This window comes from Lichenostomus cassidix, unplaced genomic scaffold, assembly GCF_008360975.1.
Source record: "Lichenostomus cassidix isolate B80296 unplaced genomic scaffold, HeHo_3.0 HiC_scaffold_789, whole genome shotgun sequence".
NCBI lineage: Eukaryota > Metazoa > Chordata > Aves > Passeriformes > Meliphagidae > Lichenostomus > Lichenostomus cassidix.
Window position 1 is genome coordinate 35,532 of NW_028147479.1, and position 19,417 is coordinate 54,948.

Below are 19,417 nucleotides of genomic sequence, written 5' to 3' on the forward strand. Positions count from 1 at the left end.
GAGCTGTTTTGGCCTCCAAAAGGCTGTTTTGGCCTCCCAGGACCTGTTTTGAGCTCCAAGGACCTGTCTCAGCATCCAAGGACCTGTCTCAGCCTCCACAGGGCTCTTTTGACCCCTACGGAGCTCTTTTGCCCCCCTGGGGACATTTGTCCCTCGGGGTGCTGGTGGCATGTCCCCTCCCCTGCCCGGGGGCTCTGCAGGGACACCGAGGGGACCTGGGGGGTGTCAGAGCCCCCCGTGGCTGTCCTGCTGTCACAGAGGGTGACAAATGTCCCCCTGTCCCCAACATCATCCAGTGCCCTGCGGGAAGGAAAGAAGGAAGGGGCTGGGAGGAGGAGGAGGAGGAGGAGGAGGAGGAGGAGGAGGAGGAGGAGGAAGCAGGGAGGGTGAGATGCTGCCCGGGGTGATGGAGGAAGAAGGAGGAGAGTTGGAAAGAAAAGAAAAGAAAAGAAAAGAAAAGAAAAGAAAAGAAAAGAAAAGAAAAGAAAAGAAAAGAAAAGAAAAGAAAAGAAAAGAAAAGAAAAGGAAAAAAAAATTAAAGGGAAAAAAATGAAAGGGGGAAAGAAAACGAAGGGAAAAAAATGAAAGGGAAAAAAAATTTTAAAAAATGAAGGGGAAAAAATGAAGGGGAGAAAAATGAAGAGAAAAGAATGAAGGGAAAAAATGAAAATTAAAAATGAAGGGAAAAAAATGAAGGGGGAAAAATGAAGAAAATAAAAAACGAAGAGGGAAAAAATGAAGGGAAAAAATGAAGGGAAATAAATGAAGGGAAAAAATGAAGGGGGAAAAATGAAGAAAATAAAAAACGAAGGGGGAAAAAATTAAGGGGAAAGAATGAAGGGAAAAAATGAAAGGGAAAAAAAAATTTTAAAAAATGAAAGGGAAAAAATGAAGGGAAAAAAGTAAGGGGAAAGAATGAAGGGGAAAAAATGAAGGGAAAAATTTAGGGGAAAAAATGAAGGGGGGAAAGAGGAAAGGGAGAAATGAAAAGGGAAAAAATGAAGGGGAAAGAATGAAGGGGGGAAAATGAAGAAAATAAGAAAAGAAGGGAAAAAAAACCCGGAGGGGGAAAAAAGTAAGGAGAAAGAATGAAGGGAAAAAATGAAGGGGAAAAAATAAAGAAAAAAAAAAAGAAGGGAAAAAATGAAAGGGAAAAAATAAAGGGGAAAAAGTGAAGGGAAAAAAGTAAGGGGAAAGAATGAAGGAAAAAAATGAAGGGGAGAAAAATGAAGGGGAAAAATGAGGGGAAAAAATGAAGGGAAATAGATGAAAGGGGAAAGAATGAAGGGGGAAAAATGAAGATAATTAAAAACTAAGGGAAAAGAAAAACGGAGGGGAAAAATGTAAGGGGAAAGAATGAAGGAAAAAAATGAAGGGGAAAAATTAGGAAAAAAAATGAAGGGGGAAAAATGGAGGGGAAAAAAAAGAAGAAAATAAAAAAGAAGGGAAAAAAAGAGAAGGGGGAAAAAAAAGAAAAGGAAAAAAAATAGAAGGGAAAAAGAAAAAAATCATAAAAAAAAAAAAAAAATAGAAATAACAGGAAAGTCCTGGCAAAGTGACACCGCAGGCGGCCGGCTGGGGGCGGGGGGTCTGCCCGGGGGCGGTGGGCTGGGCGCTGATCGCTGCCAGCAGCTGGAGCCGCAGCCGGGCCGTGTGTCCGCCCTCCGTCCGTCCGTCCGTCTGTCCATCCCTCCCTCCCTCCCTCCCTCCCTCCCTCCCTCGGCCGCCGTGTCGCTCGGGGGGCTCTGAGCCAACCACCCGCCTCTCCTCCACCTCCCCATGGGGATCCCCACCGCCTCCTGAGCCCCCCAAAACCCCCGCGGGATGGTAGAGGAGAGCTCCGGCGGGACCTCTCGGGGGTCTCGGCGGGGATTTGGGGGTCCCTGCCGCCCGCCGCCGACCCCCGAGCCCAAGCGGCTGTGGAGCGTGGAGCGCTGCGGGCGGGGCTGGAGGTTGGAGCGGCCGGTCGGGGTGGATTGCAGCCTGCCCGAGCCTCGCTGCATCTGGCTGAGCAGCCTGCGGAGGCACGCCGCCGGGACCCCCGCGACCCCCCGGACCCCCGGGACCACCGGGACCACCGGGACCACCGGGACCACCGGGACCACCGGGACCCGGCAGCCCCCCGGTGCCCGGCGGAGAACGGAGCGGTGCCGCCGGGTGAGAGCAGCGAGCGCGCCGGGGGCGGTCGGGGGGATTTGGGGGTCGCAGGGGAAGGGTGGGTGTGTGTGACAGCACCCTGGTATGTCCCATTCGTGTCCCCTTCGTGTCCCCTTCGTGTCCCACTCGTGCCCCACTCGTGTCCCCTTCGTGTTCCCATCCGTGTCCCCATCCGTGGGGGGGGATTTGGAGGGGTTGGGGGTCACGGCTGTGTGTGTCACATCACCCCTGGTATGTCCCATTCGTGTCCCACTCGTGTCCCCTTCGTGTCCCCTTCGTGTCCCACTCGTGTCCCACTCGTGTCCCCTTCGTGTCACATTCGTGTCCCCTTCGTGTCCCCCTTCGTGTCCCCCTCGTGTCCCCGCTGTCCCCAGCGAGTGCGCCGGGGGCGGTGGTGGGGATTTGGGGGGGTTGGAGGTCACGACTGTGTGTGTCACAGCACTCTGGTGTGTCCCCTTCGTGTCCCCTTCGTGGTCCTTTGGTGTCCCCCTTCGTGTCCCATTCGTGTCCCCGCTGTCACCTCGTGTGCCGATCGGTGTCCAGGGTGGGGGACAAATGGGGGACAAATCCCTGGGGGACAGAATGAGGGAAAAGCAGGAATGGGGCACCGGTACACCTGTCCCCATCGTGTCCCCTTCGTGTCCCATCCTCTTCCCATCCGTGTCCCACTCGTGTCCCCGCTGTCCCCTCGTGTGCCCGATCAGTGTCCAGGGATGGGGGACAATTCCTGTCCCCCAAAATGAGAGAAAAGTCCCTTTATTCAGCAAGAGTGGGACGCTGTCACTCCTGTCCCCATCGTGTCCCCGCGGGGGTGGCTCGGTGACATGGCGGACCTGGTGACACCTGAGCCGGTGGCAATCCGGGTGACCCGGCTGGGGTGGTCTGGATGTCACAGGCGTTGTCCCCCCGTGCCGATTTGGGATTTGGGAATGCTGGGATGAGGAGGATGAGGAGGATGAGGACACCAGGGTGAGGCGACATTAAGGCAGAAATTCGGGAGGTGGCACACGGCTCGACGACAAACCGAGGTGACAACTCGCGTGACAACCTGCGCGGCTGTCAATCCGAGGCCACCACCGGCTCCTCCAACACCCAAAACCCTCCAAACCCGCTCTGGCTGCAGAGGGAAACTGAGGCACAACACCCTTCCATAGCAACACCCCCCACCTAGCGCCGCATCCGCCGTGCCACGGCGACATGTCCCTGTCCCTGTCCCCATCCCCGCCGGTGTCTGCAGCCACCCGAGCCCGGCCTGTCCGCTCGGGTTAAAATCAGCGGCGCGCATTCAGCTGTCAGCTTAAAAATAATCCCGGCGAGCCGGCGGCCGACACAATGGAGGGCGCAGATGGGGTTGGGCGCCGCCGGGATGCTGAGGGGCTTTTGGGGATCTCCCGGGAGCTCCTGTTGCCATCTGGGTTGGGGTTATCCATCGGGATAGGGATTGTGGGGTCGGCAATGGGGTTTTCTGGATCTCCTGTGGTGGTTTTTTGGGGTTTTCCGGTTCTCTTATAGATTTTTTTGGGGTTTTCTGGCTCTCCTGCAGTGTTTTTTTGGGGTTGTCCGGTTCTCTTACATTGTTTTTTGGGGTTTTCTGGTTCTCCTGTAGTGTTTTTTGGGGTTTTCCCTCTCTCCTGCAGTGTTTTTTTGGGGTTTTCCGGTTCTCCTGCAGTGGTTTTTTGGGGTTTTCTGGTTCTCCTGCAGTGGTTTTTTGGGGTTTTCCTGCTCTCCTGCAGTGGATTTTTTGGGTTTTCTCGCTCTCCTACAGTGGGTTTTTGGGGTTTTCCGGCTCTCCTGCAGTGTGTTTTTGGGGTTTTCCTGCTCTCCTGCAGTGTTTTTTTGGGGTTTTCCTGCTCTCCTGCAGTGGTTTTTTGGGGTTTTCCGGCTCTTCTACAGTGTTTTTTTGGGGTTTTCCGGCTCTTCTACAGTGTTTTTTTGGGGTTTTCCGGCTCTCCTACAGTGTTTTTTGGGGGTTTTCCGGCTCTCCTACAGTGTTTTTTTGGGTTTTCCGGCTCTCTTACAGTGTTTTTTTTGGGGTTTCCGGCTCTCCTGCAGTGTTTTTTTGGGGTTTTCCGACTCTCCTGCAGTGATTTTTTGGGGTTTTCCTGCTCTCCTCCAGTGTTTTTTTGGGGTTTTCCTGCTCTCCTGGGGTGTTTTTTTGGGTTTTCCGGCTCTCCTGCAGTGTTTTCCGGCTCTCCTGCGGTGTTTTTTGGGGTTTTCCGGCTCTCTTATAGATTTTTTTTGGGGTTTTCCGGCTCTCCTGCAGTGTTTTTTTGGGGTTTGTGGAGGGTGGGAGCGCCTAACTTTTATAGGGGATGCAGGGCAGTGTCCTCACCGTGAGAACCTCATTTTTGGGGTGACCAAACCCCCCTGGTCACCCCCGTGGCTCCGTGCCGGACAGAGGGACAACCCGGCCGTGCCGTCAGCTCTCCCCACCGGCAGCGAAAAGGCGAACTCAGCACAGGCCCAGACAAAGGCTTTTTGTGCCCTTTGTGTCCCTTGTCCCCAATCCCCTCCCCGCCGCCCAGCCATCGCTTCCACCCAGACAGGCCCTGAATTTTTAACACCCTCAGCCCGGGCTGGCCCTGCTCGGGGGAAAAGACACGATCCTGGTGGATCCCCAGCCTGTCCCTCATCCCCAATTCCCCCGAATTTTGGGTGGTGCCAGCCCAGCAGGCAGTGCCCTCTGCTCCCTCCCCGGCCAGATGTGCTGCCAGATGTGCAGCGCTGTGCTGAACCTTCCTGAACTCATCCCAGGTGTTGGGATCAGGTTGTTTCTCGGTGCTGGGAGAGCTGCCCGTGGCTGTTCTGGTTTCTCCACAGCCCTGTTCCCTCTCTGGGGTCTTGGTGGATCTCTGCCTGGATCCCAGATTCCCAAATTCCCCTGGATTTAGGATGAATCCACATCCCCCTGGCTGCTCCGGCCACTGTCCCCTGCCAGATACCAGGTCTCTGCCCAATTTTGGGAAGTGTCACTCATCCCAGCACCTCCCAGATTCCCAATTCCCCTGGATTTGGGATGGATCCACATCCCCTTGGCTGCTGCAGCTTCTCCACAGCCCCATTCCCTCTCTAGGAATCTCTAGGACCCTCTCTGGGATCCTGGTGGATTCCTGCCTGGATCCCAGATTCCCAAATTCCCCTGGATTTGGGATGAATCCACATCCCCCTGGCTGCTCCGGCCACTGTCCCCTGCCAGATACCAGGTCTCTGCCCAATTTTGGGAAGTGTCACTCACCCCAACATCTCCCAGATTCCCAGTTCCTCTGGGATTTGGGATGAAACCACATCCCCTTGGCTGCTCCAGGCACTGTCCCCTGCCAGATCTCATGGCACTGCCAGGTCCCTGCCCAATTTAGGAAGTGTCACTCATCCCAGCAGCTCCCAGATTCCCAATTTCCCTGGATTTGGGAATCTCCCAGATTCCCAATTCTCCTGGATCCACATCCCCTTGGTTGCTGTGACTTCTCCACATCCCCGTTCCCTCTCTGGGATCCTGGTGGATCTCTGCCTAGATCCCAGATTCCCAATTCTCCTGGATTTGGGATGAAGCCACATCCCCTTGGTTGCTCCAGCTTCTTCCCTGCCTGATCCCAAGACCCTGCCAGGTCCCTGCCCAGTTTTGGGAAGTGTCACTCATCCCAACATCTCCCAGATTCCCAATTCCCCTGGATTTGGGATGAAACCACATCCCCCTGGCTGCTCCGGCCACTGTCCCCTGCCAGATCCCAGGTCCCTGCCCAATTTTGGGAAGTGTCACTCATCCCAGCAGCTCCCAGATTCCCAAATTCTCCTGGATTTGGGATGAAACCACATCCCCCTGGCTGCTCTGGGCACTGTCACCTGCCAGATCCCATGGGTTTGCCAGGTCCCTGCCCAATTTTGGGAAGTGTCACTCATCCCACCAACTCCCAGATTCCCAATTTCCCTGGATTTGGGATGGATCCACATCCCCTTGGCTGCTGCAGCTTCTCCACAGCCCCATTCCCTCTCTGGGGTCCTGGTGGGTCCCTGTCTGGATCCCAGATTCCCAAATTCCCCTGGATTTGGGATGGATCCACATCCCCTTGGCTGCTGTGGCTTCTCCCCTGCCTGATCCCAAGGCACTGCCAGCTTCCTGCCCAATTTTGGGAAGTGTCACTCACCCCAACATCTCCCAGATTCCCAGTTCTCCTGGATTTGGGATGAAACCACATCCCCTTGGCTGCTGCAGCTTCTCCACAGCCCCATTCCCTCTCTAGGAATCTCTAGGACCCTCTCTAGGGTCCTGGTGGATCCCTGCCTGGATCCCAGATTCCCAATTTCTCCTGGATTTGGGATGAAGCCACATCCCCTTGGCTGCTCCAGGCACTGTCCCCTGCCAGATCCCAAGGCACTGCCAGGTCTCTGCCCAATTTAGGAAGTGTCACTCATCCCAGCACCTCCCAGATTCCCAATTCTCCTGGATTTGGGATGGACCCACATCCTTTTGGCTGCTTCAGCCACTGTGCCCTGCCAGGTCCCATCCTCGTTTTGGGAAGTGTCACTCATCCCAACATCTCCCAGATTCCCAATTCTCCTGGATTTGGGATGGATCCACATCCCCCTGGCTGCTCCGGCCACTGTCCCCTGCCAGATCCCATGGGTTTGCCAGGTCCCTGCCCAATTTTGGGAAGTGTCACTCATCCCAACATCTCCCAGATTCCCAATTCTCCTGGATCCACATCCCCTTGGTTGCTGTGACTTCTCCACATCCCCGTTCCCTCTCTAGGGTCCTGGTGGATCCCTGCCTGGATCCCAGATTCCCAATTTCCCTGGATTTGGGATGAAGCCACATCCCCTTGGCTGCTGCAGCTTCTCCACAGCCCCATTCCCTCTCTAGGAATCTCTAGGACCCTCTCTAGGGTCCTGGTGGATCCCTGCCTGGATCCCAGATTCCCAATTTCTCCTGGATTTGGGATGAAGCCACATCCCCTTGGCTGCTTCTCCACTGTCCCCTGCCAGATCCCAGGTCTCTGCCCAATTTTGGGAAGTGTCACTCATCCCAGCAGCTCCCAGATTCCCAATTCCCCTGGATTTGGGATGGATCCACATCCCCTTGGCTGCTCCAGCTTCTCCACAGCCCCATTCCCTCTCTGGGATCCTGGTGGATTCCTGCCTAGATCCCAGATTCCCAAATTCTCCTGGATTTGGGATGAAGCCACATCCCCCTGGCTGCTCCGGCCACTGTCCCCTGCCTGATCCCAGGTCCCAGCCCAATTTTGGGAAGTGTCACTCACCCCACCACCTCCTGGCTGCTCTTTCCGGCTTTGCCCAAGGTTATCGCTGTGCCACGCTCAGAAGGGACCTTTTGTCCCCAAGTCCCACATCCTGCCACCCCCGCCGTCCCCCATCCTGGGTCCCACCCAGACCCCCAGGCGCTGCTCATTTATTTTGGATTTCCTTTTCCGTTCTTCTTCCTCCCCACGGGAGGAGGCTGGAATTCGCTGCTGGGGGGCTGGGATTAGGGATGGGGGGAGTTTTAGGAATTTCGGGCAGAATTTTGGCAGAATTTTCGGCAGAATTTTCGGCAGAATTTCCGAATTTTTGGGCAGAGCGGGGGGCTGGAGCTGAGCGCGTGGGGACTCCCCGCAAGTGACACCACCTCGTCCTTGTCCCCACAGCCGACGCCGGGCCGGAGAGATGGCGCGTCCCCAAATGCCAACGCGCCCCCGGAGGGAGGATCCTTCCCCTGGGTCGGTCCCAAAACGGTGGCGCTGCGGAAAAGCTCCCAGGGAGGGTTTGGCTTCACCCTCCGGCACTTCATCGTGTACCCTCCGGAGTCTGCCGTGCACTCGGCCAAGGTAGGGCTGGGATTTGGGGTGAGCTGGGGATTTGGGGTGAGCTGGGGATTTGGGGAGAGCTGGGGACACCCCGGGAAGGCTGGGGTGGGATGGGGTTGGGTGTAGGGTTTGGGGAGGAGCCGGAATTGGGGGGTTTTGGGATTTCTGGAGCTGCTCCAGTCGTGGGATTCCCCGTGGTGATCTCATCCTGGGATGGAGAAGCTGCTGGGAGATGAACTCCAGGTGAGCAGAGAGTTGGAAGCACCTCTGGAAACAACCCCAGAGCCTTTTGGGATATAGGAATATTTATGGGATCGGAGAGCATCCCAGAGCTCTGAACGGCAGGAAAAGGAACCTCAGAACCCCTGAGGCCAACGGATTTTTGGATCCAAATTTCCTCACTGTTGGGAGTTTCCAGTTGGATCTGTGTCCTGGTCACCCCTCGGGGTGCTGCTTTTTTGGGGACACACGGCCCTGAGCCACCGAGGATCACCCTGGATCACCCAGCAACACCTTCCAGCGAGGATGGAGAGCCCGAGGGATGAGCCAGCTCCAAGATTTCAGAATTCAGAACCAGTTTCTCTCTCAATTTTCTGCGGATGAGAGTCTGGCATCGCACACAGCCCTTCCCCTGCTCCAGATCCTGGACCATCCCATCTTCCCCGCGGCTCCCCAGCTGCCCCACGGCGCTGGCAGGCAGGGAAGTGCCGCGGGAAGTGACTCACAGGGCGGGGAGAACCGAAATCCCTGCTCGCCATCCATCCTCCGGCACTGCAGCTTTTCCCAGGCTCCTTCTGCCTCTCCAAACCCTTCCTGCCCCGGGTGAGTCTGCGGAGATTTTGTCATGAGAACTGCCCGGAGCTCCTCCAAACCATCTTTCCAAAAGATTGCTCCTGCCCTGGGTGACTCTGGAGAAAAGATTTTGTCATGAGAACGGCCCAAAACTCCTCCAAATCACCTCTCTAAAGGATTGCTCCTGCCCTGGGTGATTTTACAGAGATTTTGTCATGAGAACGGCCCGGAGCTCCTCCAGCTCTGCTCCCACTTCTCCAAAGGATTGCTGCTGCCCCAGGTGACTCTGGAAAGGAGATTTTGTCATGAGAACGGCCCTAAAATCCTCCAACCCATCTTTCCAAAGGATTGCTCCTGCCCCGGGTGACTCTGGAAAGGAGATTTTGTCATGAGAACGGCCCGGAGCTCCTCCAAACCACCTCTCCAAAGGGTTACTCCTGCCCTGGGTGACTCTGGAAAGGAGATTTTCTCATGAAAACAGCCCAAAACTCCTCCAACCCATCTCTCCAAACCCTTCCTGCCCCGGATGATTTTGCAGAGATTTTGTCATGAGAACGGCCTGGAGCTCCTCCAACTCTGCTCCCACATTTCCAAAAGATTGCTGCTGCCCCGGGTGACTCTGGAAAGGAGATTTTGTCATGAAAATGGCCCAGAGCTCCTCCAACTCTGCTCCCACATTTCCAAAGGATTGGTCCTGCCCTGGGTGATTTTGCAGAGATTTTGTCATGAGAACTGCCCAGAGCTCCTCCAAACCACCTCTCCAAAAGATTGTTCCTGCCAGTGTGATTTTGCAGAGGTTTTGTGATGAGAACAGCCCGAAAATCCTCCAACCCATCTTTCCAAAGGGTTGCTCCTGCCCTGGGTGATTTTACAGAGATTTTGTCCTGAGAACAGCCCGGGACTCCTCCAACCCACCTCTCCAAAGGGTTTCTCCTTCCCCGGAGCCGCGTGGGAAGGAGCCGATCAGCGCCGGGAGCTGGAGATGCTCCTGGAAAGAGGCTGGGAAGATCTCCCGGCGGGGCAGGGCGCGGCGGGGCAGGCTCGGCAGCCGCAGTCGCCGCGGGGCCAGGCAGCTCGCCAGCTCCGGGGGCTGAGTTTCGGTGGCTTGACTCAGCAGGGAGGGGACAGCGGCCGGCCGAGCTCACCGCCCTGGCAGCGCCGCCGCCGGGGTGGCCCCGGGGCCGGGAAGGGCTTTCGGGGTGCCGCGGGGCGAGGACGGGCAGGGAGGGGCTGAGGCCGTGCCTCGTGGGGCTTTCGGTGGCCCCGTGGCTATGTGACAAGGCCAGGTAATGAGGGGCTGAGGCCGTGCCTCGTGGGGCTCTTGGTGGCCCTGTGGCTATGTGACAAGGCCAGGTAATGAGGGGCTGAGGCTGTGCCCAGTGGGGCTTTCGGTGGCCCCGTGGCTATGTGACAAGGCTAGGTAATGAGGGGCTCAGTCTGTGTCTTGCAGGGCTCTCGGTGGCCCCAGTGGGGCTCTCGGTGGCCCTGTGGCTATGTGACAAGGCCAGGTAATGAGGGGCTCAGTCCATGGCTTGCAGGGCTCTTGGTGGCCCCGTGGGGCTCTCGGTGGCCCCAATGGGGCTCTCGGTGGCCCCGTGGCTATGTGACAAGGCCAGGTAATGAGGGGCTCAGTCTGTGTCTTGCAGGACTCTCGGTGGCCCCACGGGGCTCTCGGTGGCACCACGGGGCTTTCGGTGGCCCCAAGGGGCTCTCGGTGGCCCCACGGGGCTTTCGGTGGCCCCAATGGGGCTCTCGGTGGCCCTGTGGGTATGTGACAAGGCCAGGTAATGAGGGGCTGAGTCCGTGTCTTGCAGGGCTCTTGGTGGCCCCGTGGCTATGTGACAAGGCTCGGCAGGGAGGGGTTGAGTCTGTGCCTCCCAGGGCTCTCGGTGGCCCCAAGGGGCTCTCGGTGGCCCCAGTGGGGCTCTCGGTGGCCCTGTGGCTATGTGACAAGGCCAGGCAGGGAGGGGCTCAGTCCATGGCTTGCAGGGCTCTTGGTGGCCCCACGGTGGCCCCATGGCTATGTGGCCAGGACAGGCATGGAGGGGCTCAGTCTGTGTCTCCCAGGGCTCTCGGTGGCCCCCCGGTGGCCACGTGGCTATGTGGCAAAGCTGCGGGATGGGGCTTTTCCTTCCCACCCCACCATGGCCATAGATGGATGGATTTCCCCCAAAACCCCACTGTGGGGATGGGAAGGTTGAGAATCATCCCATAGATGGATGGAAATCACCCCAAAACCCCACTGTGGGGATGAGAAGGGATGAGATTCATCCCATAGATTGACAGATTTCCCCCAAAAACCCACTGTGGTCATGGGAAGGATGAGATTCATCCCATAGATGGATGGATTTCCCCCCAAAACCCACTGTGGGGATGGGGAAGGATGAGATTGACCCCACAGATGGATGGATTTCCCCCCAAAACCCCACCGAAGTGTCTCGCTGTCCCTAGCCGAAGGGTGACATGCCACCCCGGGGCTGCCAGGTCCCCTTCCCACTCCCCGACCCCAAAACCGACCCCAAAACCGATCCCAAAATTGGCCCCAAACCGGCAGCTGGCCGCGGTAATTTTAGCCCGGGGGGCGGCGGAGGGCAGAGGGACTTCACGGGGCTGCCACCCCCTGTCCCCTCGCTGTCCCCTGGCTGTCCCCTGGCTGTCCCCTGGCTGTCCCCTCGCTGTCCCCTCGTCACAGCCTCGCCACCAAATCAACGCTTTTCTCTCTTTTTTTTTGGCAGGAGGAGGAGAATGGGAACCGAGCAGGTGAGCGGTGACATGGGGACTCTGGGGACACCAACCCTGGGTGGCACCGGGTGGCACGGGTGGGGGACACAGGTGGCAGCGGGCGTTGCTGTCATTGTCACAGTGAAGCCACGCGGTGCTTCGGGGACAGCTTGGTGGCACTTTGGGCTCGGTGTCCCCAAAACCCGCGGGGATTTTTGGGGGATGTCCCACCACAGCATGGCCACCACCATCCCCCAGCCAGCTGGGGGTGTTTGGGGACAGGGACACGGCCCTGCTGTCCCCTCCCGGAGGCTCAGGGTGACGAGAGCGAATGTGAAGGTGTCGGAACGGATCGGCGCTGGCTCGGTGACGCGGTGACAGTCCCCGAGCAGCCAGAGTGTCACCCGGCGGGGCTGGGGGGCTGCGACCTCGTTCTGGGTGGGATTTGGGATCTCTGGTGGGATTTGGGGTCCCTGAGGGGATTTAGGATCCCTTATGGGATTTGGGATCTCTCGTGGGATTTGGGATCCCTGATGGGATTTGGGATCCTTGATGGGATTTGGGATCCCTGAGGGGATTTAATATCCCTGATGGGATTTGGGATCCCTGGTAGGATTTGGGATCTCTGGTGGGATTTGGGATCCCTCATAGGATTTGGGATTCCTGATGGGATTTGAGATCCCTGAGGGGATTTAGGATGATTTGGGATCCCTGGTGGGATTTTGAGATCCCTGATGGGCTTTAGGATCCCTGATGGGATTTAGGATCCCTGCTGGGATGTGGGATTTGGGATTCCTGATGGTATTTAGGATCCCTGATGGGATTTGGGATCCTTTATGGGATTTGAGATCCCTGGTGAGATTTAGGATCCCTGGTGGGATTTGAGATCTCTGGTGGGATTTGGGATCCCTGACGGATTTTAGGATCCCTGTTGGGACTTAGGATCCCTGATGGGATTTAGGATCCCTGACGGGATTTAGGATCCCTGATGGTATTTAGGATCCCTGATGGGATTTGGGATCCCTGACGGGATGTGGGATTTAGGATCCCTGATGGTATTTAGGATCCCTGATGGTATTTAGGATCCCTGATGGTATTTAGGATCCCCGATGGCATTTAGGATCCCTGGCTGGCTCCCAGCCTCACCCGCTAGCTTCACTCCAGGAAAAACCCCAGACGAAGCCACGCCTTGCCTTGTCCCCACGGGCAGCTGGTGACATCCCCCTGACCCCCGGCGACATCCCCCTGATGGTGACACCCCCTGACGCGCTGTCCCCCCCGGCAGGTGTCCCCCGGAGCCGCCTGGAGCCCATGGACACCATCTTCGTGAAGAGCGTGCGGGAGGACGGGCCGGCGCACCGCGCGGGGCTGAGAACCGGTGAGCTCCGCGGGATCCGTCCGTGCTCCTCCTGCTCCTCGGGAGGGGATTTTTATCCTTTATTCTGATCTTTTTTCGGGAATTTCTGCTCTTTTTCTGGAATTTATGGTCTTTTTTTCTGGAATTTATACTCTTTTTTTTGGAAATTTTGCTTTTTTTCTGGAATTTTTGCTCTTTTTTCTGGTATTTCTGCTCTTTTTCTGGAGTTTCTGCTCTTTTTTCTGGTATTTCTGTGCTTTTTTCCTAGTATTCCTACTCGTTTTCTGGCATTTCTGCTCTTTTTCTGGAATTTCTGCTCTGTTTTCAGGCATTTCTGCTTTTTTTCTCGCTTATTCTTCTCTGTTTTCAGGCATTTCTGCTCTTTTTCCTGGAATTTTTGCTCTTTTTTCTAGCATTTTTGCTCTTTTTTTCTGGTATTTCTGCTTTTTTTCTGGTATTTCTGCTTTTTTTCTGGAATTTTTGCTCTTTTTCTGGAATTTCTGCTCTTTTTCTGGCATTTTTGCTCTTTTTTTCTGGTATTCCTGCTCTTTTTTCTGGAATTTATGGTCTTTTTTTCTGGGATTTCTGCTCTTTTTCTGGCATTCCTGCTAATTTTTCTGGTATTTCTGCTCTTTTTCTGGTATTCGTATTCTTTTTTCTCTTATTCCTACTCTTTTTTCTGGTATTCCTGCTCCTTTTCTGGCATTCTTGTTATTTTCTGGCATTTCTGCTCTTTTTCTGGAATTCCTACTCTTTTTCTGGTATTTCTACTCTTTTTTCTGGCATTTCTACTCTTTTTTCTGGCATTTCTGTTCTTTTTCCTGGTATTTCTGCTCTTTTTTCTGGCATTCCTGTTATTTTCTGGCATTCCTGCTCTTTTTTCTGGTATTTCTACTTTTTTTTTCTGGAATTCTTGCTCTTTTTTTGGCATTTCTGTTTTTTTCTGCTCCCTCTCTGCTCCTGGGGTCCTCGAGGCAGCTTTGGGTTCTCTGGGGTTCTCCTGGGTTTGGGGTCACCCTCCTCCCTCTTCCCCAAGGACCTGGCAAAAGCTTTCCTCCAACCCTTCCGGGGGTGACCTTGGGGACATCCAGGTGCCACCAGGGGTGACACTGTCCCCTCGCTGGGCTCTGCAGGTGACCGGCTGGTCAAGGTGAACGGCGAGAGCATCATCGGGAAAACCTACTCGCAGGTGATCGCCCTGATCCAGAACAGGTGAGGTGACACGGGAGGTGACAGCGTGGGGACACGTCACAGCCGCCATTGTCCCTCTGGGTGTCCCTCTGAGGCGCTTGGGGACAGGCAGCGAGGCGCTGTCACCATCACGTGGGGACAGCGCTGTCCATCTGGTGGGGATCCGGCCAGGTGTGGGTTTGGGGACAGGTTTGGGGACTGTCCCCGTCCAGCCTGACCCTTCTGTCCCCTGTCCTGCAGTGACGATGTGCTGGAGCTCTCCATCATGCCCAAGGACGAGGACATCCTCCAGCTGGTGAGTTGGGCTTGGGGACACCTGGGGACACCTGGGGACACTTGGGGACACTTGGGGACACTTGGGGACAGCTCTCCACCAGCATCCCTGGTGGAGCAATGGGTGCAGAATGGGGACACTGGGGGACAAACAGGGGGAATGTGGCCCTTGAGATTTTGGGGACATCCTCAGGGACACCTGGAGTTGTCCCAGGTCTCAGGGGGATCCCCCCAGGTGGCTCTGCCATCGATGGGCTGGCATCTGGGGGTGACAGTGGCCCTGAGCCGAGGGCCATGCTGTCCCTCTGGTCCCAGCATGGATATTTGGTGGCTTTTGGGGTCCCCAACTGCTTGTCCCCCCATTCCCATAGGGCTGGGGGGTCTCTCAAGGGGGTCTCCATCTGCTCCTGCTCCGGGAATATTCCAGAATATTCCCATATTCCAGAATATTCCTGCTCTGGAATGTTATATTCCAGAATATTCCTGCTCTGGGAATTTTCCAGAATCTAACACTCCTGTGAAAAGTGACAAGGGACAGCCGGGATGGTATTTTAGGACCGACAGGTGGGGACAGGGGACAGCCAGCCCTGCTGTGTGTCCCCGTGGGAAAGCAGGATGGGTGGGGGGCTGCAAACCCCCAGCCCAGGGAGGTTCACTCAGCACTTGGGGGAAGCAGAAATCACCCCAGCGGGGACAATGTGGAGGATTGTCACCCTGTCCCCTCCGACCCTGACCCCCTGTCCCCTCCGTCCCCAGGCCTACTCGCAGGACGCCTACCTGAAGGGCAACGAGCCCTACTCCGGGGGGGCTCAGAGCATCCCCGAGCCCCCTCCGCTCTGCTACCCGCGCAAAACCTACCCGTTCCAGGCGCGGGCTACCGAGCCCGCCCCGGGCCAGCCGCCGGACCCCCGCGCCCCGCGCCCCGCCGCTCCCTCGTCCCCTCTGGGCTCCCGCAGCGACAGCGGCAGCCCCGCGCACCGCCCCGACGAGCCGCAGCCCGGGGGTCCCGCCAGACCCCCCGCCGCCCCCCACGGCCACCCCGGCTCCTTCTCCCGCCCCGCCAACACCGCGCCCGACCGCTACGGGATGTCCCCCGCCGCTGCCACCACCCCCTGCTACGGCGTCCCCAAGCACCTCCCGGAGCACCGGACTCACTGCGGCTTCAAGGAGGGCGTCGGGGGGATGTCGGGACGCCCCCCGCGGGATGTGGCGGGGGCTCAGCGTGTCCCCGGTCGCCAGGAGTGCCAGCAGGCGCTGTCGCGCTGGTTCTGCAGCCAGGAGCCGCGGCGCGGCGCCTCGGAGGAGCGGCGGCACGCCATGCCGCGTTACCGCAGCGTGTCCCACGACCGCCTCGGCGGCTCCGGGAGCGCGGCGTCGCGGGGTTGGCCTCACAGCGCCTCGCACGACACTCTGCTGCAGGCCAGCCGCGAGGGTTGGCCACCCCGAGCCCGCTCGGACCACTACCTGGGCAGGTACGGGCGCTCCATGGAGGCGCTGGAGCCCAGCGCGCTGCACCTCGAGCGCTCCGCCTGGCTGCCCGAGCGGCTCTGCCGCGCCCAGCCCGTCACCTCCGGGCAGCCCAGCGTCCCGCACGGCTCCTTCGCTCCTTCCTCCTCCTCCTCCTCCTCCTCGCCCTCGTCGCGGGAGCAGCCGCCGGTGCAGAAGCATCCGTCGCAGCCCAACCTGCAGAGCGTGGACGATTCGGGCTACATCGGCTACCGGAGCTATAGCCCGTCCTTCCAGCGCCGCACGGGGCTGCTGCACGCCCTGGCCTGCCGCGACCCGGCTTTCGGGGGGCTGCCCACCTTCAGCATCGCGCAGCGGGCAGTGGCTCCGCTCAGGGACAGCATGGTCAGCCCCGCCACGCCTCCCGCCGCCAGCCCGGCGCTGCCCAGCGCGCCCCGGGAGCAGCGGCCGGAGGGTGGCCGAGCGGCCGAGCCGCCGGAGGAGCGCAGGGAGGAGGTGGTGCTGCGGCAAAAGCCGCCGACGGGGCGCAAGATGCCCGCGCCGCTGCGGCAGATGAACTTCGTGTTCCCCGAGGGGGTGAAGGACTCGGACATTTGTGACCCTGCCGGGGCAGCGGGCAGAGGGGACAGGCCGGGCAGCGAGCGGCAGGGTCGGCGAGTGGCTCCCTTGGCGGCTCCCGAGGACTCGCTGGCGTCCATCCCCTTCATCGGTGAGTCCGGGGGGATTGCCGGTCACCTCGGGGAAGGGATTTGGGAGGTCTGGTGCAGGGAGGGCACGTTTTGGGGGTCAGGATTCTAAAATATCCATCCGCGGCCAGTGTGGAGATGGGAAGGAGCTGCACCAGCAGCATCCGAAGTGTCCGGCATTCCACAGTGTCCCACACCCCACAGTGTCCAGCATTCCACAGTGTCCCACACCCCAGTGTCCAGCATCCCATGATGTCCCACATCCCACAGTGTCCCACATCCCAGTGTCCCCACACTCCAGTGTCCCACACACCACAGTGTCCCACATCCCACGATGACCAGTACCCCACAGTGTCCCACACCCCACAGTGTCCAGCATTCCACAGTGTCCTACACTCCACAGTGTCCCCCACCCCACAGTGTCCAGCATTCCACAGTGTCCCACACGCCACAATGTCCCACACACCAGTGTCCAGCACCCCACAGTGTCCTGCACACCCCACAGTGTTCCACACCCCACAATGTCCAGTATCCCACAGTGTCCAGCACCGCTCAGTGTCCCACACCTCACGATGTCCCACACTCCAGTGTCCAGCACCCCATAGTGTCCAGCATCCCATGATGTCCCACACCCCACAGTGTCCCACACCCCAGTGTCCCACACCCCACAGTGTCCCACACCCCACAATGTCCAGTATCCCACAGTGTCCCACACCCTGCAGTGTCCGGCACACCCCTCAGTGTCCAGTATCCCACAGTGTCCTGCATCCCACAGTGCTTCACACCCCACAGTGTCCCACACCCTACAGTGTCCTGCATCCCACAGTGCTTCACACCCCTCAGTGTCCCACACCCTACAGTGTCCTGCATCCCACAGTGTCCCACACCCCACGATGTCCCACACCCCACAGTGTCCAGTATCCCACAGTTTCCCACACCCCATGATGTCCAGCATTCCACAGTGTCCTACACTCCACAGTGTCCCCCACTCCACAGTGTCCAGTATCCCAGTGTCCCACACGCCACAGTGTCCCACACCCCAGTGTCCCACACCCCACAGTGTCCTGCACCCCACGATGTCCCATATCCCACAGTGTCCCACACCCTGCAGTATCCGGCACACCCCTCAGTGTCCAGTATCCCACAGTGTCCTGCATCCCACAGTGCTTCACACCCCACAGTGTCCCACACCCCTCAGTGTCCCACACCCTACAGTGTCCTGCACCCCACAGTGTCCCACAACCCACCATGTCCAGCACCCCACAGTGTCCAGTATCCCACAGTGTCCCACACCCTACAGTGTCCTGCACCCCACAGTGTCCCACAACCCACCATGTCCAGCACCCCACAGTGTCCAGTATCCCACAGTGTCCCACACCCTACAGTGTCCTGCACCCCACAGTGTCCCACAACCCACCATGTCCAGCACCCCACAGTGTCCAGTATCCCACAGTGTCCCACACCCTACAGTGTCCTGCACCCCACAGTGTCCCACAACCCACCATGTCCAGCACCCCACAGTGTCCAGTATCCCACAGTGTCCCACACCCTACAGTGTCCTGCATCCCACAGTGTCCCACACACCAGTGTCCAGCACCCCTCAGTGTCCCATACCACAGTGTCCCACACCCCACGATGTCCCACACCCCACAGTGTCCAGTATCCCACAGTTTCCCACACCCCACAATGTCCAGTATCACAGTGTCCTGCACCCTACAGTGTCCTGCATCCCACAGTGTCCCACACACCAATGTCCTGCACCCCTCAGTGTCCCACACCCCAGTGTCCAGCACCCCACGATGTCCCACACCCTGCAGTGTCCCACACCCCACAGTGCTCCACACCCCACAGTGTCCCACACCTCACAATGTCCTGCACCCGTCCTGATTTTCTGTCCCCAAGCAGGGCTGGGGTTGGTGACGGTTGCCAGGGTTTGGGATTGACCACCCTCACCCCTCCCGCTTGTCCTGCACCCCTGCCCAGCTGCTGGTGCTCCTTACTGGTGTGAACTGGAGCTCTGCACGCTCCTGCCCAGCTGCTGGTGCTCCTTACTGGTGTGAACTGGAGCTTTGCACGCTCCTGCCCTGCTCCGAGGTGGGGACAGGGATGTCCCTGTGTCACCTGGATGTCACACAGGGATGAACCTGTGTCACCTGGGATCTCCCTGCCCAGGGCCCAGATGGGTTTGGGAAGCCACAGCTCTGCCCTGTCCCTGCTCCCGGGGAGGAAACCGGATGGGGTGGAAGGGAGGGGATGGATTAGGGTGAGGCTCTGGTTTTGGGATTTTGTCCCCAGCTCAACTCGGACACCAAACCCACCTTCCCCACAAGCCCCAGGGGTCCCAGCAGGGACTTCCCCCACCCCAACCCCCCCTCCAACACTGCCCACCTCCCTCTCAGACGAACCCACCAGCCCCAGCATCGACCTGAAAGCCAAGCACGTCCCTGCCTCCTCCGTGGTGTCCAGCGCCATGAACTCTGCCCCCGCCGTGGCCACCAGCCCAGCCTCGCCCACCTTCGCCTTCGCCCTGTCCCGCCACTACTCCCAGGACTGCAGTAAGTGCTGGGGAAGGGGAACCACCCTGGGGGGCAGGGAGGGGAACAGCCCCTCTCCCCAGAGCCCCCCGGGCTGAGCAGGGCGGGCTTTGCCCCCTCCCCACGCAGGCAGCATCAAGGCGGGCCGCCGCTCCTCCTACCTGCTGGCCATCACCACCGAGCGCTCCAAGTCCTGCGACGACGGTCTGAACGCCTTCCGGGACGAGGGGAAGATCCTCAGGTAGGGCCTGACCCCCAATCCCCGCTCCCCCAACTCCCACCCTGTGCCCACCGCCCCGCTGACGGGGGCTGCTGTCCCCCCAGGAGGATGCCCAGCCGGGTCCCCAGCCTCCGCATGCTGAGGAGCTTCTTCACCGACGGGGTGAGTGCTGCGTCCCCCTAAAGGAGTCGAGGGTCGCCTGGCGGAGCAGGGGGGGTGAC

General features: G+C 58.4%; 1 protein-coding gene across 3 annotated transcripts in view; it reads left to right on the forward strand.

The window, feature by feature from the left end:
• The first annotated feature begins 1,591 nt into the window (after positions 1-1,591).
• Positions 1,592-19,417, forward strand: part of LOC146422284 (rho GTPase-activating protein 23-like) — a 31,097-nt gene continuing 13,271 nt past the window's right edge. The window contains exons 1-10 of one of the 3 annotated variants that reach the window (XM_085046663.1): positions 1,592-2,157; positions 7,797-7,976; positions 11,483-11,507; positions 12,754-12,846; positions 13,959-14,037; positions 14,257-14,311; positions 15,046-16,465; positions 18,842-18,997; positions 19,106-19,217; positions 19,301-19,358. In XM_085046663.1, the coding sequence (XP_084902789.1) occupies positions 1,825-2,157; positions 7,797-7,976; positions 11,483-11,507; positions 12,754-12,846; positions 13,959-14,037; positions 14,257-14,311; positions 15,046-16,465; positions 18,842-18,997; positions 19,106-19,217; positions 19,301-19,358 (2,511 nt within the window). In that variant the 5' untranslated portion in view covers positions 1,592-1,824. Of the gene's footprint in view, positions 2,158-7,796; positions 7,977-11,482; positions 11,508-12,753; positions 12,847-13,958; positions 14,038-14,256; positions 14,312-15,045; positions 16,466-18,841; positions 18,998-19,105; positions 19,218-19,300; positions 19,359-19,417 lie in introns of those variants that run through there. The other 2 variants (XM_085046662.1, XR_014848204.1) reach the window with 2 other exon arrangements.